This window comes from Octopus bimaculoides, chromosome 4 (assembly GCF_046866305.1).
Source record: "Octopus bimaculoides isolate indiv1 chromosome 4, ASM4686630v1, whole genome shotgun sequence".
NCBI lineage: Eukaryota > Metazoa > Mollusca > Cephalopoda > Octopoda > Octopodidae > Octopus > Octopus bimaculoides.
Window position 1 is genome coordinate 146245715 of NC_142931.1, and position 20337 is coordinate 146266051.

The 20337-nt window shown below is 41.9% G+C and overlaps 1 protein-coding gene across 6 annotated transcripts in view; it reads right to left on the reverse strand.

The window, feature by feature from the left end:
• LOC106881912 (oxysterol-binding protein-related protein 1) overlaps positions 1 to 20337 on the reverse strand; it is a 214003-nt gene that overhangs the window by 33803 nt on the left and 159863 nt on the right. For all 6 annotated transcript variants that reach the window (XM_089351688.1, XM_089351689.1, XM_089351690.1 and 3 more), the window contains exon 18: positions 8450 to 8584. In XM_089351688.1, coding sequence (XP_089207814.1) covers positions 8450 to 8584 — 135 coding nt within the window. The remainder of the gene's footprint in view (positions 1 to 8449; positions 8585 to 20337) is intronic.

Genomic DNA, 20337 nt, shown 5'->3' on the forward strand with positions numbered 1-20337 from the left:
GAAGCATTTAACGAAATAGAAGGGGATATAGCATCATACAACGTGGAAGACAATTGGAGATTTCTGCGGGACAACCTGTTGAAAGCCACCGACCAGATTTGTGGGTGGTGTAAGGTCCCCTCCCAACCCAGAGTAACGTGGTGGTGGAACAAGGAGGTAGACAGGGCTATTAGACAAAAGAAACAGGCTTGGAAGGACTGGAAGAACGGTGGTAGCAGGGAATTGTACCAATGTGCCAGAAGGGAGGCTAGGCGACAGGTTTATTTAGCCAGAGGGGAAGCAGATAAGGAAAGATTTGCCAATGTTCTGCGCCGTGAGGACCAAAGACTCGAGGTATTTCGTGTTGCAAGACAGTGTAGGAGAGAGAATAGTGATGTTGTAGGAGAGAAATGTGTTCGCATGGATGAATGGTACGCTTGCATTAAATGAGGATGCAAAGAAAGAAGTCTGGAGATGCCACTACGATAGATTGCTTAATAAAGAGAATGAATGGGAGAAAGAGAGCCTGCCTTATGTCGACCCAATAGAGGGACCAGCTATCCGAGTTGATAGTACCAGGGTAGATAAAGCAATTAAGAGTATGAAGACCGGGAAAGCCCCCGGCCCATCAGGAATCACTGCAGAGATGCTCAAAATATCTGGCAGTGTTGGCTATAGCCTAGTCACCCGTATTACGAACCAGGTGATACACGAAGGAGTCATACCCAATGACTGGTGTAGCAGCATCATAGTCAACTGCTACAAAGGTAAAGGGGACGCTTTAGATACAAATAATTACAGAGGCATCAAGCTGTTAGATCAGGTTATGAAAGTTACAGAGAGGGTCATAGCCCAACTAATTAGGGAGCGAATCAATTTAGATGAGATGCAGTTTGGGTTTGTGCCAGGTAAAAGCACTACTGATGCCTTATTTCTAGTGAGACAGTTGCAGGAGAAATACCTAGCTAAGGATAAACCTCTGTACCTGGCTTTCGTTGACATGGAGAAAGCCTTTGACAGGGTCCCCCGATCCCTTATCTGGTGGTCAATGAGGAAACTTGGGATAGAAGAATGGTTAGTGAGAGCTGTGCGAGCCATGTACAGAGATGCTGCCAGTAAGGTGAGGGTTGGAAATGAGTACAGCAATGAATTCCGGGTAGAGGTAGGGGTCCACCAAGGTTCCGTCCTCAGCCCCCTATTATTTACCATAGTCCTCCAGGCAATCACAGAGGAGTTCAAGACAGGTTGCCCCTGGGAGCTCCTCTATGCTGATGACCTTGCCCTAATTGCGGAGTCACTATCAGAACTAGAGGAGAAGTTTCAGGTGTGGAAGCAAGGTCTAGAATTGAAGGGCCTTAGAGTCAACCTAGCTAAAACCAAAATCCTAATAAGTAGGAAGGTAGATAAAACACAAACCCCTTCAGGTAGATGGCCCTGCTCAGTATGTAGAAAAGGAGTAGGTAGTAACTCTATAAGATGTACCCGGTGCAAGCTATGGACACATAAGAGGTGCAGCAACATCAAAGGCAGGTTAACTAGCAAGTTAGTTTTTGTTTGTGGCAGATGTTCAGGTGCAATAAAGACTGCAAACAAACAGGAAACAACTATCTCATTCCAGGGTGAAAAACTAGAGGTAGTCGATAGCTTCCGCTATCTGGGCGACCAAGTTAGTAGTGGGGGTGGGTGCGCTGAAAGTGTAGCTGCTAGAATAAGAATAGCCTGGGCAAAGTTTAGAGAGCTCTTACCCCTGCTGGCGACAAAGGGACTCTCACTCAGAGTAAAAGGCAGACTGTATGACGCATGCGTACGAACAACCATGCTACATGGCAGTGAAACATGGGCTGTAACTGCTGAGGACATACGTAAGCTCGCAAGGAATGAAGCCAGTATGCTCCGTTGGATGTGTAATGTCAATGTGAATACCCGTCAGAGTGTAAGTATCTTGAGAGAAAAGCTGAACATTAGAAGCATCAGTTGTGGCGTGCAAGAGAGACGATTGCGCTGGTATGGACATGTGGTGAGAATGGAGGAGGATAGCTGCGTGAAAAAGTGCCACACCCTAACAGTTGAGGGAACCCGTGGAAGAGGTAGGCCCAGGAAGACCTGGGCTGAGGTGGTGAGGCAAGACCTTCGTACATTGGGCCTCACCGAGGCGATGACTACGGACCGAGACCTTTGGAAATGGGCTGTGCGTGAGAAGACCCGGCAAGCCAAGTAAGATCGTTGCCAGTGCCCCTGGACTGGTTCTTGTGCGGGTGGCACATGAGATGCACCATTTTGAGCGTGGCCGTTGCCAGTACCGCCTGACTGGCTCCTGTAGGATTTTCGAGCGAGATCGTTGCCAGTGCCCCTGGACTGGCTTGTGCGGGTGGCACATAAAAGACACCATTTCGAGCGTGGCCGTTTTCGTGCGGGTGACACGTAAAAGCACCCACTACACTCTCTGAGTGGTTGGCGTTAGGAAGGGCATCCAGCTGTAGAAACTCTGCCAAATCAGACTGGAGCCTGGTGTTGCCATCCGGTTTCACCAGTCCTCAGTCAAATCGTCCAACCCATGCTAGCATGGAAAGCGGACGTTAAACGATGATGATGATGATGATGATGAATAATAGAAAGTGCCTTTCTGATAATTTTTCCACTTTAAAGTGGAAAAAAGCCTGGTTTCACCCGGTTGGTTTGGATGATGTGGCTGTAAAACCTGCTCTGTGTAAGCATTCGACTTTTTTGAGCACGCTTTCATTAAAAAGCAATTTTAGAAGTAGTTTTTTCTGTCAAAACGCTAAAAATAACTGACCCAAAAAAACCAAAAAAAAAAAAACAACCAAGATTCAACCAAATCAAAAAATGAACCCCAAAACTAAGCGAACAAAGATGAACCATCCCGCTTCCATTGCGTGTGCACACGCACACACAAACACGCATTCACATACCCCCTTTTACATACACACACATATTCACACAGGGCTGAAACGCTGTTTGATTTATTTTTTCAGTGTACAATTTTCATCATCCCACTACCAAGTATATCACCCCTTCCTTCTTTAGTCATCTATCACCCCTTCCTTTCTCATTCATAAACACAAGAGTATCATTATAGCAGATTATCGCGGTAACCATGGGAGTTATGAAAAAAATACAAATCCCAGTAACACCACCGGATCATTCTACACATCTCTGTAATTTTCCGAGCAATTTCACCCTGCCATTTGACTGTGAATCCCAAGACAAGAAAGAATCACCCATGTCAAATTTATATGCACACACACACACATATGCGTGTGTGTGTGTGTGTGTGTGTGTGTGTGTGTGTGTGTGCGTATATATATATATATATATATATATATATATATATATATATATATATATATATATATATATACATACATATACACACACATCTATATAAACATATGTACATGTGTGTATATATATGTGGGTGGGTGTGTGTAGCCCCCTTCCTCCACACAAGCACACATGAATTTATGGTACTAAAAGTTACAATACTGCAGTAACTATTATCAACACAAGAGCCGTCCCCCGCCCCCTTAAGAACTGTGTTGATCATGTGACAATAAGTTTCAACTGCAATGTGACAATAAGTTTCAACTGACAACATGAATATTGCAACAGCTGGAGAAGGGGGAGGGAGGCTGGGGGTGACATCGACAATGAACACAGTGTAGTAATATTAGGAGAGGAGAGACCATGAAAAGCGTTAAAAAATGGAGAAGCAGGAAGACTTGGGGTAATTGCATCATCGACACAACATGATTTATAGCTAAATAAATAGTCAAAATGTTGTGTTAATATTTTAATAGACATGATGCCTCCTTCTGAAGATTGTATGGAATTAGATGCCATCTATGAGAAATATTCAGTCACAGAACAGAGTATAGTGATTATGTATATAGAGAGAGTGTACAGTTGTAGACGTAAAGAATATAGTTTTGTATGAGTGTATAGAGGGGATGAGAGAAAACCAGGATGTAGTACTTGATTTTAACAGCCTTCACCAGCCAGCCAGCCAGCTATCGTCAACCACACCAAGCTGTTCTCATTGTTTACCAATGTCCTCTTTAGGCTGACACATGTTCAAATGGGATTCTTTGTTCTACACTTACCACATCCCACACACTCTTTTGGTGATTTCTTTAAAACAGTAAGAAAGGTGACAGACATTCCACAGCTAGAAAGTAGGCTGTCACCTGACCTGTTAAAAATTGTAGCTAAACCTCCTCAAAGTAGCAGCCTGTCTTCAATGAAGGACACATTGGATAGTGTAATACTTTATACTTATATACAACTTATTTCTGCCAGTTGAGCAGACTGGAGCAACATGAAGTGAAGTGTCTTGCTCAAGGACGCAAAAACATCATCAGGAATCGAACTCCTGACCTTACAGTTGTGAGCTGAATGCCCTAACCACTGAGCCACATGCCTTCACCTTGGGGGAGTGGGGGGTTGGGATGGGGAGGGACTAGACTACAACTACAACTGCATTATCAACAGCTGAAATTAGTCAAACACCTCAGTTTTGTGTGTTTAATTATTTATTTACTAATTTTCAAAACACTCTGAAGTCTTCAATCTTTGATCTGTGCCAAAAGTCACTGACCGACGATCACACACACACACACAGTCACACACTCTCTCTCCCTCACAATAACAAGAAGAGGTGACTATCAAAAGCCCACCCACTCTCAACGCACACTGACAAGAGCTCTTTTGACTCCACCCCACCCCCAGCATATGACAGGTAGTATTTTATCAGCTTCAAATAGAGAGGAAAGACTACTCCAGCACACCCTGCCAACTTAATAGAATTTTACACCCATTTATTCCCTCCCAAAGATCTTTGATGGAGAAATTGAGCATTTTTTTGTTGTTGCTACAGTTTAGCCCTAGGTCAGCTCATATCAAGCAAACTAAGAATCAAAAAGTCTATAATTATTCCAGCTGTAAATCATTTCATTGTTTTTATTATTATTTTTTTTTTCATGTTAGGCTCAGGGCATTCAAGACCACATTATCTACTGTGTCCCCCTTTTCTAAGATGATAGTATGGGATTTTAGGAAGATCTAGTTGCTATTTCTAGCAGGTTGCATGGACTTTTAATTAGTCTCCCTCATTGACTTCCTTGTGAAGGTTTATGGTTATTATTACAAGACATGGAACCTGGCACTGCAGGAGACAAACTGAGGAAGACCTCACTTTGGATATGAATGACCATTGGATTGCACCTAGAGAGTTACCCCCTGAGGCTTGAGTCCAGGCAAGGTTGCTTATGGAAGACCAACAGCTGCTTGTGCATACCAGCTTCCACTCTCTCCATACCACTGATGTTATCCAAGGGAAAGGCAAAGGCTGATACAGCTTGGCACCAGTGACGTCGCAACTCATTTCTACAGCTGAGTGAACTGGAGCAATGTGAAATAAAGTGTCTTGCTCAAGAACACAACACATAGCCAGGACCGGGAATCATACTCACTACCTAACGACTGTGAGCCCAATGCTCTAACCACTGAGCCATGTGCCTTCACAGAGAGAGAGAGAGAGAGATTAAGACCAGCATAAACAGTACCACTCCTAGTCGCCCACTGAACGGCCCAATTTCTCAAGTTCCTATCTGTTGAACCACTAGTGTTTTCTACAACATTTCTTCCATGCTCCACCCTCAAACAAAGGTGGTGGAATGCTTGAACTGCTAGCATTCCAAATTATGTATATACCTGGGTATATTTAGTTTTATATTCTAATCCTGCTGGCGTGTTGACTTCTCATTCATCCGCCTAAGATTATTGTCATAAATACTAGCCATATACTGGGTTAATACTATCAACCTTGCAACTCCCCCAGACAAACCTGTGGCCTTCAGCTAATGTTGATGCATTGCGTAGGCCATGGGGACAGGTAAATTGTAATGCTTTGGGTAGGGTCCACGCTGTGATGTTCTGGACAAATATCTGGCTGCTATGGAAACAAGTTATAGGGGAGAGATTTCTGATGCTTTGAGCAAAGCCCAGTCATGAATAGCTGGAATGTTATGAACGAATTTATCCTTGTCACCATTTAACATCAGTTTTTCATGCTGGCATGGGTTGGATGGTGAGCCAGAGCACTGTACCAAGCCCCGATGCTTCCTTTGGCATCACTTCTATGGTTGGGTGATCTTCTTTTCATAACCACTTTATAGTGTGCAAAGGCTTTTTTTTTTTTTATGTGGCACAGGCACCAGAAAGGAATTCCAAAGGGATACAGTGACGAGGAGTAAATACTCGGTGAAGTGTTTAATGAGAGATCTGTAATGTGAGGAAGAGAAATGCATGGGCCAGGTAGAGGGTGCTTTTGTAGCTAGCTAACTGAAAGGGAAGAAAACTTACACCCGTGAGTCTATGGTTGTACTGTGTTAATAGCCATCTTAAAGGGGTCTAGGAGATGCTTTGTGGTTGAGTGTGGGAGTACCAGAAACATTGTTCTGAATATGTGTAAGACTCAACTATGTGAGTAATACCTCAACATGGGTCTCACATGAAAGCTTGATTAGGACTCTGTGTGTGTGTGTGTGTAATGAACTTGTATGAATTGCTCAGGTACACTACAATTCAACAGAAAAAGTAGCAGGAGCAGCTGTGTGGTAAGTAGCTTGCTTACCAACCACATGGTTTCAGGTTCAGTCCCACTGCGTGGCACCTTGGGCAAGTGTCTTCTACTATAGCCTTGGGCCGACCAAAGCCTTGTGAGTGGATTAGGAAGACGGAAACTGAAAGAAGCCCGTCGTATATATGTATATGTATATATATGTGTGTGTGTGTATGTTTGTGTTTGTCCCCCACAACATTACAACCGATGCTGGTGTGTTTATGTCCCCGTAACTTAGCGGCTCAGCAAAGGTGACCGATAGAATAAGTACTAGGCTTACAAAAAGTAAGTTCCAGAGTTGATTTGCTTGACTAAAGGCGGTGCTCCAGCATGGCCACAGTCAAATGACTGAAACAAGTAAAAGAGTAACTGTCTGCGATTTGAAGAGAAATTTGACTGCTATTTCTTGTTGGGTTGAGCAACCACTTAATTGCAGGGCTATGGTACTCTTCACTTGTAGGAGCAAACATACACACACACACACACACACCGTATTTGATGGTATACAAGAAGTACCTTTTATATATAAAAAAAAGTGTTTCAATAAAATCCCCCCACCATGGCCTATATGGGAAATAAGGTTTATATTAAATGCTTTAATGCACTATAAAGCTTTTTTCCCCCTGAATATGTGCTGCTGAAATTGGGGTGCGTCTGATATGGCTGTACGTCTTTGATGCCCTCAAACAGAGTGCTGAGTTGGGTGGGGTGGGGGATCACCATAAGAAATTACTTGAAGGTTGCAGCATTTCGAAGACTGATTCCTTTAGTAATATATATATATATATATATATATATATATATATATATGTAGACACACACACACACACACACATATATAGAAAGAGTGACTGTGTCTTTGTTGCTGTTAGAGGAGACACAACTGTCAACTTTGTGCTGTTGAAAGAGACAATGCTGCTTGTTAACACTACTTTGTCCCCCCACCCCACCCCACCGTTTTCTTTTCTCCTTACAATAGTGTGAACCTGTGTGTGAATGTATGTGTGTGTGTGTGTGTGTGTGTGCGTGTGCGCATGTATGTGTTGGCAAGAAACCAAGCTAATACATTTGTCATTTCCCAAGAACTTAACCTAATTAAAACAAATGAATTAGGAAATAAAAAATAAACGAACGAAATGAGTATACACACACACACATACACACACAAGTAGAGTTGTTTGTTTGCTGTATTTGTTTTATTATTTCTTCCAAAATTTTATTTATATTTTACTGGGTTGGGTTTTATTTGTGCGCGTGTGTGTGTGTGTAGGAGTAAAAGTTTGTATGTGGGTTGTGGATGGGTTTAGAGAAAGTGTGTGTGTGTGTGTGTTTTTGTGCAGTTGCATGTGTGAGAATGGTTGGTTTAGAAAAGTCTGGTTGGTTCAGGAGAGATTTGTTGGTGAAAGAGGAATGGTTGGTTTATAAAGAACACTTCAAGAGAGAATAATTAGGTTATAGAGAATGGTTTGGTATATAGAGAATGGTAGGTTTGTAAAGAATGTTTTACAAAGAATAACTAGGTGAAAGAGAGCAGTTGGTTCTAGAGAATGGTTGGTTATACAAAATGGTTGGTTTATCGAAGCTTGGATTGAAATATCTAAACAGCTATTTGATTTATGACTGTCATTAGAATATTGGCATAATTTTAGAGACAATCACAATTGGTTAATAAATGGCCATGTGTGTCATGCCAGGTACCATAATATCTGTCTGCTATGAGATTTAGTTTTATCAGATCTGTTACTGCAACTGCAATGACTTTTAGTCCTTAGTTGTACCAATTCTTTTAAAATAATATCAAATTGTACAATTTTCCCTATCAATACCTACCTGCATGCGTTCGACGGGATCTGTTGCAGTTCCTGCCTTCTCTAGCAGATATGCATATTCCATATGTTCTGCCATACGTTGCAACAAGCTCAGAGGTTCGTTAAAGATAACAGGCATCGTCATTTTGGAGAGTTCCTGAAAAACATAAAGGAAAAAAAATGGAAGAGATATGAGAGACTGGATTAAATTTCACATTGATTAATCATGCTTATTTCTTTGCTGCACAGAAATCATCTTAAGAGGTTGGTGATGCCAAAGTGCAATATTCTTCATACACCAGGATATGAAACAACTGAAACACCATCACTCTCCGAGGAAGAATGAAGAAGACTTTTCACTAAAGCGGCCGGAACCAGTGACCTTAATATTCTTTGCGTTCACATAGGTGCAGGTGTGGCCGTGTGGTAAGAAGCTTGCTTCCCAACCACATGGTTCAGGGTTCAGTCCTGTTGCATCCTTGGGCTGATCAAAACCCTGTTAGTGGATTTGGAACACGGAAACTGAAAGAAACCTGTCGCATATATATGTATATATGCGTGTATGTGTCTGTGTTTGCTACCCCCACCTCCACCACCACCACCACCACCACCACCACCACCACTTGACAACTGATGTTGGTGTGCTTATGTCCCTGCTGTAACTTAGAGGTTCAGCAACGAGACCAATAGGACAAGTACCAGGCTTAAAAAGAATAAGTCCAGGGGTCAATTTCTTTGACTAAAAGGCAGTGCTCCAGCATGGCAACAATCAAAATGACTGAAACAAGTAAACCCCCCCCCCAAAAAAAAAACAGATTATAACCCTTCCAGATTTTTCTTGTTTTTTAATAGCAAACCAGTTAACATGAAATTTTCTCTCCCTGATGCCTACATTAAAATGCAAATGAAACTTTGTCTGTGATCCAGTGACTGAGTCACTTTTTAAGACATAAAACACCTCAATCATAAAAGCAGACTGTCACCCATTCCAAAACTTGATGGCAAACGAAATGACATCCCGTGTGATGCTTTATTCCAGGCCATTGACACCCAGCTCATTCCTGCCAGCCATTTTAAAGACTAGCAAGTTTCTCTTCTGAATTCGGTCGTAATTGGCAGGGACAGATGCAGCAGTAGAAACCAAAATCTTAAAAGGAATTGATTTATAATTATTACATAAAAGAAATCATCAGGGGTAAAAGAAAAAGAAAAAAAAAACCAATTATTGTTGATGTTGTTGTTGGTGGTGGTTGTGGTGGTGGTAGCAAATTCATTAGGATGTTGGAAAAATGCCTTGCAGTATTTGTTCCAGCTCTTTATTTTTCTCCATTCAACACTGCCTTTCATCCTTTCAGAGTTGATAAAAGTATCATTTAAGTGCTAGGTTCATGATATTGACTAAGCCCTTCCCCTCAAGACCGCTGTCTCCCACTCTCTCTCTCCTCTTCTCACACTTCCCTCAGGTTGAGTAACCATGTCTCTCCTTTACAGCAGCACACCTGTTTCTGTCCTCATTCCTGATCCCCCCACCCATCTCTCCGGTCAGGTAACCTTGTACTTCCTCTACAGCCAGACACCTATTTCTGTCTCTCTGTCTCCATTATTATTTTTATTATTATTATTTCATTTACGCACAACAGATTAGACTGTTGGAAAAAATTCCTAACATCAGGCTACAACCGTCTTCACTATCTTCATTATCTCAATTTTGAGATTATACCTGTAAAAAAGGTATAAAAGGAGAAAAGGGTCTTGGAGCCTGGTGTAGCCACCTGGTCCACCAGTCCTCAGTCAAATCATCCAACCCATGCTAGCATGGAAAGCGGACGTTAAACGACGACGATGATGATTATTATTAATCAGTTAAGTATTTGGGTTGATGTAATCAACCAACCAATTCTCCAGAATCTCAGGCCTCAAGCTACATCAAAAGCACCATCAGCAGCATAATTATTATTTTAGTATTTATAACTTATTGCACGTTTCCATTACGTATTCAAACATAGCTGTCATGGATGTGTGTGTGTGTGTGTGTGTGTGTGTGTGCAGTGAATGCGTGGCTCATCATATTGATTGTACTCCATGTAATAAGCATGTTGCACCTAGTGGTACTTCAGTGTTCTTTAATAAATTTCATTTGTGTGCATATGTGCGTGTGTACATACACATACACATAAATGCATTTTCAAACATCTACCAGTATGCGTATATCTTACAGGACGAACTGGCAGTGTCCACAACAGTTTCACAAACTTACCCGTCCCTCCGTCTATCTACCTTGTGTGTAGCTCTCAGTCCTGCTCAAGCACAGTTAAAATCAAAGACATTCTAACCATGGCCATCCTGACATTTTAGGACTTTCTCAAACTACTCGAATGCACCCTTCTTCTTTTAAGATAGTAAGGTGTCATCGGTAAGAGATTTAGCAGCTTTATCTAGCAGATCAAGAGAGGGTCTCACTGAGTGTATATCAGCCTTTGCAGTTGTTGTTGTTGTTAATATTGACTTAAAATAAACAGTTGTTGTTGCTGCTCCAACATTGATCTGAAATGGATTGCTGCTGCCATTGTTGTTGCTGCCATTGTTGTTGCTGCCATTGTTGTTGCTGCCATTGTTGTTGCTGCCATTGTTGTTGCTGTTATTGTTGTTGTTGTTGTTGTAGCAGTAACATTGATTAAAAAAATTGATTATCGTTGTTGGTGTCATTCTACTAACTGATCTATATTTTTTTGTCTTACAGATGGCAGGGTAGAGGTTAACTGGATCAATGCCAGAGCTGCCTGACTGGCTCTTGTGCCAGTGGCACGTAAAAAAGCACCCACTACACTCTCGGAGTGGTTGGTGTTAGGAAGGGCATCCAGCTGTAGAAACTTTGCCAGATCAGATTGGAGCCTGGTGCAGCCTTCTGGGTCGCCAACCCTCAGTCAAACCGCTCAACCCATGCCAGCATGGAAAGCAGACGTTAAACGATGATGATGACACACACACAGATGGAGATGAGTGGCACGTTTGATAATTGCTGAGAATTATTGGCATGAAACCAATGGTAAATTTGTTAACACACAAATAAAGTATATATATATATATATATATATATATTTAGCTCTCTCTCTCTCTCTCTCTCTCTCTCTCTCTCTCTCTCTCTCTCTCTCTCTCTCTCTCTCTCTCTCTCTCTCTCTCTCTCTCTCTCTCTCTCTCTCTCTATATATATATATATATATATATATATATATATATATATATATAAAAATATATACACACACACACACACACACACACACTTTTGTGTATGTATGTTTATGCTCCTGTATTTAATGGCCAATATAAATGTTGGTTGGTTAATTGATTGATTTCTGCAGTCAAACTTAACATTGTACAGAGAAGCAGAAGAGAGAATAAAAGAGAGATATAGGAGTTAACATAAGAAGTGCAGGATGAGTGCACACACCAGGCTTGGTGGAAGGCAATGAGTAAAGGAAGTCCCTACACACACACACACACACACACACACACACAGTTAGCTGAGGAGGAGAAACTAACAGAGTAGTTGGTTGAAGCTGTAAAAGGCTCACATCATCAATCACCATCATTTAATGTCCAGACAGAATTTGTTGAGGTGGTCTTCCAATGGCTGAATGGCTTTCCTCCTGCCAACCCTCACCTGATTCCAAGTAAGGTAATATTTCTCCATAACTAGAACACGTTTTCAAGGAGGTTTGGAAACGAAGGACACTGCCTATACGACAGTGACACTTGTTTACACCTACCATGCAGCGCGTGAGGATAGAGGGAGAGTGGAAGAGCCTGTAGGGAGTAGTGACCATACATAGTGACCTTGTACTACTTCTACAGCAAGGCACCTGTATCTGTCTCACTATAACCTTTCCATCATCCAACACAAGATCACCTCCTCCAATGCCTCCTCTTATCTTGAAAGTTTTTTTTTTGTCTAGCAAGTACTTGGTGACCGTGTCAGGGCAGGGGCCACTTATAAGCACCCAGTCCACACTGTAAAGTGGTTGGTGTTAGGAAGGGCATCCAGCTGTAAAAACCTTGCCAAAACTGACCTTGACTATGTTTGTGCCACGTAAAAAGCACTACTCACTTCACCTGTGCTTGTGTTACACAAAAAGCACCAAGTCCACTCTGCTGAGTGGTTGGGATCAGGAAGGGCATCCAGCTGTAAAAATCCTGCCAAAACAGTCACAGAAGCCTGGTGCAGGCTTTGGCCTAGCCAGCTCTTGTGAAACTGCCCCACCCATGTTAGCATGGGAAGCAAACATTAAACGACAATCATCATGATGATGATATATAATTGTTTAACGTCCACACACACACCTAAGTGCACACACATAGATACATATATATATTTATACATACACACACGTATATGAACTTAACCTCATTATTATTTTATTTAGGTGGCCTTTTAAGCAAAGTGGCACACATCCATATTGCTATACCAAGATTACACACACACACACACACACACACTGACACACATTAACACGAACAACACCTCACCTCATACATAGGCATGTATAAGTACACAGTCTTAATTCTGGTGCCCTGACAAAAAATTGAACTCACTGTGAGTAGTTTATTCATGAGATTATAGTAATACAAAGAGATTAACACTAAAGAGATTAAGTCTTAAGGAATTAACAATCAGATTAGTTCCAAAGGACAATGTGGTGACACTCTCTAACATGGCTATTATCAGGTTAACAATGGGGAACATCCACTATCAATAAAGTGACAGAGTTTGTGAATCAAAAGGTTAAAGGTTCAAATCAGATCCTTCCCCAGAATTATGTTATCTTTGACAAAGACACTTCATATCAGATGTCCTTGGAAGGGATTGCTGACTATAGTCTCTGTTGTTGTTGTTGTTGTTGTAAACAGATACATTGCTGATTAAATCAACGTGTATTACTGGTATTCGTTTCTTTAATTCTGAAGAAACCAAAGTCTGTTATTTTTAGTCAGTAATGATAGTAAAAATAATAATGGTTTCAAATTTTGGCACAAGGCCAGCAATTTTAGGTGTAGGAATAAATTGATGACATTGACCCCGTTGTTCAAGCAGTACTTTATTTTACTGACCCCAAAAGGGCAAAAGGTAAAGTTGAACTTAGCAATTTGAAATCGGAACTTCAAGAACTAGAAACTAATGCCACAAAACATCTTTTCCAACATGCTAACAGTTCTGTCAAATAATAATTTTCATTTTTTTTTTAAGGAACCAAAGCCAGTAGTTTTGAGGGGAGGGTGGCGCGTAAAAAGCACCTACTACACTCTCGGAGTGGTTGGCATTAAGAAGGGCATCCAGCTGTAGAAACATTGCTAGACCAGATTGGAGCCTGGTGCAGCCTCCTGGCTTGCCAGTCCTCAGTCAAGCCGTCCAACCCATGCCAGCATGCAAAGCAGACATTAAACAACGATGATAATGGAGGGGTTAGCTAATTACATCAACTCCAGTGCTTGACAAGTACTTTATTTTATGAAGCCAAGGGGTCGAGCTGGCAGGGTCATGGCTGGGCAAATTGCTGAGCTGTATTTTGTCTGTCGTTAGATTCTGAGTTGAAGCTCTGCCATGCTTAACTTTACCTTTCATCTTTTCGATAAAGGTAAGTACCATTCGAGCACTGAAGGGTCAATGTAATTGACTTAATGACTCCTAAGTAACAGTATGAAAGCTGCATCCTTCAGCCAAGCCATGCTGAGCCAGTGTGGATGAGTAGGCTCACCAAACCAGTGTGATCTCAAGCTCAAATTCAGGGCCTCCCCACCAGACCATGGTTGGTGGAGAGAACATGCTGAGGCCTTTGTCCTGCAGTGGACTGGATGTAGACAATCCAATCCAATCCGAGAGGAATGAAAGACAAAGCTGACCTTGGTAGGGACTGAACTCTGAAGCACACACACACACACACAAAACAAGGCATTTTGTCTGAAAGTCTAATAATTCTGCCAAACCATTTCCTTAGAAAAAAAATTTTTTTATTTTCTGATTGAGGCAAAAGGTCAACAATTTGGTGGGGAGGGGTTAGTCAATTACAGTAACCCCAGCATATGACTGGTATTTTCTTTCATTGGCCCGGAAAGGATGGAAAATGAAGTTGAACATGGCTGTATTTGAACTCAGAATATTGAAGGCGGAACCAGAAGAGCAGAGCATGGCATGGAATAATGGACACTTTTGCTTGTTTGAAATTGCTGTTCCAGCCTCCATCACAGCAGCACTAAATATGGAAATTCTTTGACAAAGCAAAAGAAGGTGGCATCGACTGAAAATTGAAACTGGATCGCAGAGTCAGTTTGGGTGTGGAATTTATCAACTCCCCCACCACCCCTTCCACCCCACCCATCATTGTACCTGCCGGTTTTACTACTGAAATATCAACGTTGGAACTGCATCCGGCAGGCAAACTTTTCTTGAAAATCTCATCTAAACATCATTGCAGACAACCCCACCCCATCTCCACTAACAACATTATTATTATTATTATTATTATTCCAACTAGCATCACAGCTACTGCCATCATTCTCACCATCACCATCATCATCATCATCATCATGACTATCTCTCCCAAACCATTACTGCTGGCACCCACTGCTACCACTGCAACTGCCACAACTACCATTAACCCCCATCCACCCCCCACCACCACAATAATGATGACTATAACCATCGCAGTCCCCATCATGGACACTATCGTCATCCTGAGCCAACAACGGAATAACTACAGAGTCATTCAACCTGCTAGAAATACCAACCAAATACCTCTCACATCACACCTGCTGTCTTAGATAACATTAGATAATGTAGTCCTCCTACACACTCTTACAACAAAAAGATGAGATGGTCACTTATGGAATACCACCGACCATCGTCTTGAGCCAACAAGGGAGTTACTACAGAGTCACTCAACTTGCTAGAAATAGTAGTCAGATACCCTCCGTATCGCACCTAATGTCTTAGATAACGAAAGGATACATTAGATAATGTAGTCATCCTACACAGTCTTAATGCAAAAAGACAAGATGGTCACTTATGGATTGCCTCTGATCACAGCTTTGCTTTATCACAGTTGACTGGAGCGCAACAACCAACACCAATATTCTTTACTCTAGGCACAAGGCCCGAAATGTTTTGGGGGATAGGGGGCCAGTCAATTAGATCGACACCAGTGGGCAACTGGTACTTAATTTATCGACCCCGAAAGGATGAAAAGCAAAGTCAACCCTGGTGGAATTTGAACTCAGAACGTAAAGACAGACGAAATACCGCTAAGCATTTCGCCCACCATTACTAACGTTTCTGCCAGCTCCCCCCCCCCCCCACCTTAAACAACCCCAATACTCAAACATTATTTATCTACCTTTATTTCATCAAAGTATTCACTTATCCCATCATGTCTTCTTTCATCAGCACTCAATAACCTTACACTCCCCCACACTTCCCCCCCCACTACTCCCTCCCCTGCAGTAGTACCTTATTCCCCCTCCCCACCTTTCCAGCCACCACCACCGCTGTCCCTTTCCAAGCCTTTAAATACTCCACACGTGCCTTTCTTCCTCCCATTTCTATCGTTCTCTCCCTCAACGTTAGAACATTGAGGGAACACATGCACCTAACTACACGGTCAACCAACGGCGGCGGCGGCGGCGGCGGGTGGGGGGTGGGTGGGGTGGATCTTTCTGGGAAGACAAACTGTCTTAGCTCTCTCCCTTAGAGCTGCAGCATATCGCATCTCTGTGGCCACCACCACCACCACCACCACCACCGATCTTCAGTCTAACAAATAACTTAGACTTAGCCTCCTCCATCACCACCACCACTCCAACCCCAGAGACACACCCAGCACAGACCTCCACCCACACACATACACAAACACTTAAATACAGCTCCACAAACACAATCCCACCCACATACCAACATGCGCAACTGTACTAACAAACACGCCTTCGTAAACACACACACACACACACACACACACACACACACACACACCAGCACATATATACACGTCGCTACAAACTCACCCATGGCTAAATGGCACCTAATCTCACAGATAAATCATAAGTAAACCGATACAAACAATTCCATTTATACACACACAACCATATCATACGACACATACTATACTTATCACACACATACACACAGTGACAAATATGTGCACACACACACACACACACACACACCCACGCACCGTTTTGCAATCATGAAATTATATTCACAATCGACTTCCAAGAAGTCTCAAGAATGTGATTTTATGAGAAAACAATGTCAACAGAGAGAACAAACCAAGTCATGTTCAACTCTTTAGCATTATTCTGTCGAATGCCAGGCGAAATGCTTAGCGGTATTTCGTCTGTCTTTACGTTCTGAGTTCAAATTCCACTGAGGTCAACTTAGCCTTTTATCCTTCCAGGGTAAATAAATTAAGTACCAGTCGTGTACTGGGGTCAATCTAATTGACTGGCGCCCCTCCCCCCAAATTTCAGGCCTTGTGCCTAGAGTAAGAGAGATTATTCTGTCGAATGTAATGCTCGTTTATTCACATAGTTTTTAAATACTCATGCATTATCTTGTAGTTTCAAGATTTTGATGAGGTACCTGTTAAGTTGAGGTGTAGAGTTCATGTTTGGAGTGTCAGTGGGAATACAATTTCACATGTGGTCCTCAGTCACATGCTGACACACTTTTGGGATAGTGTGACCCATAGCAGTGATCCATAGTGTGATCTTGCCGCCAATTGTTGACCACTGCAGAGGATTCGCTGACCAAGTCACTGATGATTATCAGAACACACAGAGCCTGAGATTGAAACAGGTTCTAGAGACAAAATCTAAGGGGTGCCCCATTCCTTGTGGTCTTCCAGCACACTGGACAACAATTGGGAATTTCTGAGGGCTTGTGCTTCTTACCTAGTAACATACACTCCACAGAGTCCCTGCTGTCAGATCTCTACTATTGAACCTGGAAGGAAGACATCAATCTTCTGTAGAATCTAGACAGAAATGCAATTTGGCACCAACCATAAACACCCCTGCAGTCCTATTTTTGTGAGCTGGGTGTAACTAGAGAGAAACCCTTACCAATGCCGTATTCAAATGAATACTGAACACAATTGGTCAGCACCAACTACACTGTCACTGCACAGCAGACCACGTAGATCCACTGCTGCTGCTGCCGTTAATCCCAGTTTTTCTCAGGTTCTATAATGGTTCCCTCCCCACCTTCCTTACATCGTGTTCATCCAGCAAGGATGATGATAATGATGCATCTATTTCTTGGTCCATTCCATTACAGAGATAAAACGAAGATAAAAAGATATTGATATAAATGAGAGTAACCCATCAAATGATGATGATGATGACAATAAACTACAATTCACTCCCCCCCCCCCCGCTGCCTTCACCAGCCAAAACAGTAACAAGAATTAGAATGTAAACAGAACAAAATACCACATTAGTTCTCAGCATGCATGCACACACACACACACACACGCACACCGAGAAAATAATTAGAGAAAGGAGTGCATCATTATCATTAATATTATTATTATTATATAAGAGCAGGGGTTATAAAACATCATTTAATGTATTTAGAGCCTCCCACTGCTACACTATCTCACACACACACACACACAGAGTAGCCCTAACGTAATATATAATTATGGTAAAGGCAGTTACGTATGCTATATAATGCTATCATATACAGATGCGTATATACATTCAATTAAATTGTCTTCCTTAAAAAAATAACATATGTTGCACCAAACCAAAGAATACATTAGATTTAATTATAAACTGAAAATAATTCCAAAACGAGAGAACCATATTTGAAATTACAAAAAGAAAATGCTAATATGATGCACCAATAATGAGATGTCTGTATGGTCGCTCAGCCTCCCGAAAAAAGCAGGTAAATCTCCGTCACTAGTTTCTGGAGAAAATGCCATGTTGGATAATATAATGTGAAAATCCATCTGTAAAGACAGGATGGTCACAAGTGGAATGTCTTTGATTATTGGTCTGCTTGACTGGCACTAAACAGCATTGAGTCCCACCAGAACTCAAAAAGAGTAACCTCATAACCTGGAATCAACTGGTCTTACACAGGATCTTATACGGAGCTACATATATAGAACATCTGAGTTGACAAGTTATCCACAAGCTGATGTCAGAACATCTGTTGCCATTGGTGGAACATGTACAAGTTTTAGCAAACAGCAAACAAAAGCATTTCCAAAGTAGGTCACCATATTATATCTCAAGTACATTGAAATATTTCGAGATAAGAAAAATAAATTTAGAAATAAAACAAATTATTTGGAGACATATGATTGTTATTGTATAATTCCAGGTCAACTCAGATCTTACTGACCAATGGTCACTGCCCAAAACTCTTTTGGTTCCACCAACCACTTCTATAAGTATTCTCATCTCTAACGCCTTTACTGGAAGAGGTTGTGATATTCTGAGATGCGCTCTGGATGTTATAGATAGAGAGTCATCTCCAGTACCAGACATTGCGAACGACACATGGCAGGAACGGGTGGGGGGAGTTACAAATAGTGGTCTCCTGAAATGTGTTGGGGAGGAACCTCTGCCACGAGGTTCCCTGTAGTACAGCAGTATTCAGACATTGGTATGTGACATTCATTATGGCGTTCCTTCTTCTATGGACGATATAACGCTGATACCAGTTTACTCAATCATTACTCGTTGAGGTGAATCCACTTCCACCAGCTAAGAAGACATTCCAGAGACCACCTGATAAGCAGCCATCTCCAGCAGCACATTTAACCATTGTCTTTATTCTCTTTCTTCTCACTGACTGACAATGTGGTTTTTGAAAGGCAGAAAACCATATTGAAGTTGAGAGATCGTGGCCTCTAACAGATATTAAGATATTGTGTGAATCAGATGGAGTTTATTGAGGCGTTTATGTTCTACAACTAGATCCCCTTTCTATATTGCTAACCCACACTTGTTTCCAAGCTCAGTAATATCTCGCCCATGGCCAGACATGTTTTTGGAGAATATTGGAAATGAATGACACTGCTTGAATGACAGTGACACTTCTTTACAGCTATCACATGATGTCACGACAAGGAGACACAAACATAACACTCTCTCACACACAGAGACATATGTAAGAAGCCCTTCATGTATATATGTATATATATATATATATATATATATATATAAACATAGAAACATGAAGGGCTTCTTACAGTTTCCATCCACCAAATCCACTCACAAGACTTTGGTTGGCCCAGTACTATAATAGAAGACACTTGTCCAAGGTTCCACACAGTGGGACTGAACCTAAAGCCATGTGGCTAGGAAGAAAACTTCTTAACCACACAGCCACCTCTGAGCCCATTACAATAACCTACTCCACCCCCATATAGGATGCCACAACCTCTATTACCTCATTACAAAACCGTTACTCCTGATATTTCACCAAAGTACCATCACCCAATTGTATAACCCCAAACTTAATTAACCAAGAAATGATAATTAGGGAGGCACATGCCCTAACACTTCTGTCGCTATGGTGACACACAAACACTACAAGGTAAAACATGGAAGTGGCTGTGTAGTAAGTAGCTTGCTTACCAACCACATGGTTCCAGGTTCAGTCCCACTGCATGGCACCTTAGGCAAGTGTCTTCTACTATAGCCTCGGGCCGACCAAAGCCTTGTGAGTGGATTTGGTAGATGGAAACTGAAAGAAGCCCGTGATATATGTGTGTCTGTGTTTGTCCCCCCACCATCGTTTGACAACCGATGCTGGTGTGTTTACGTCCCCGTAACTTAGTGGTTCGGCAAAAGAGCCCAATAGAATAAGTACTAGGCTTACAAAGAATAAGTCCTGGGATCGATCTG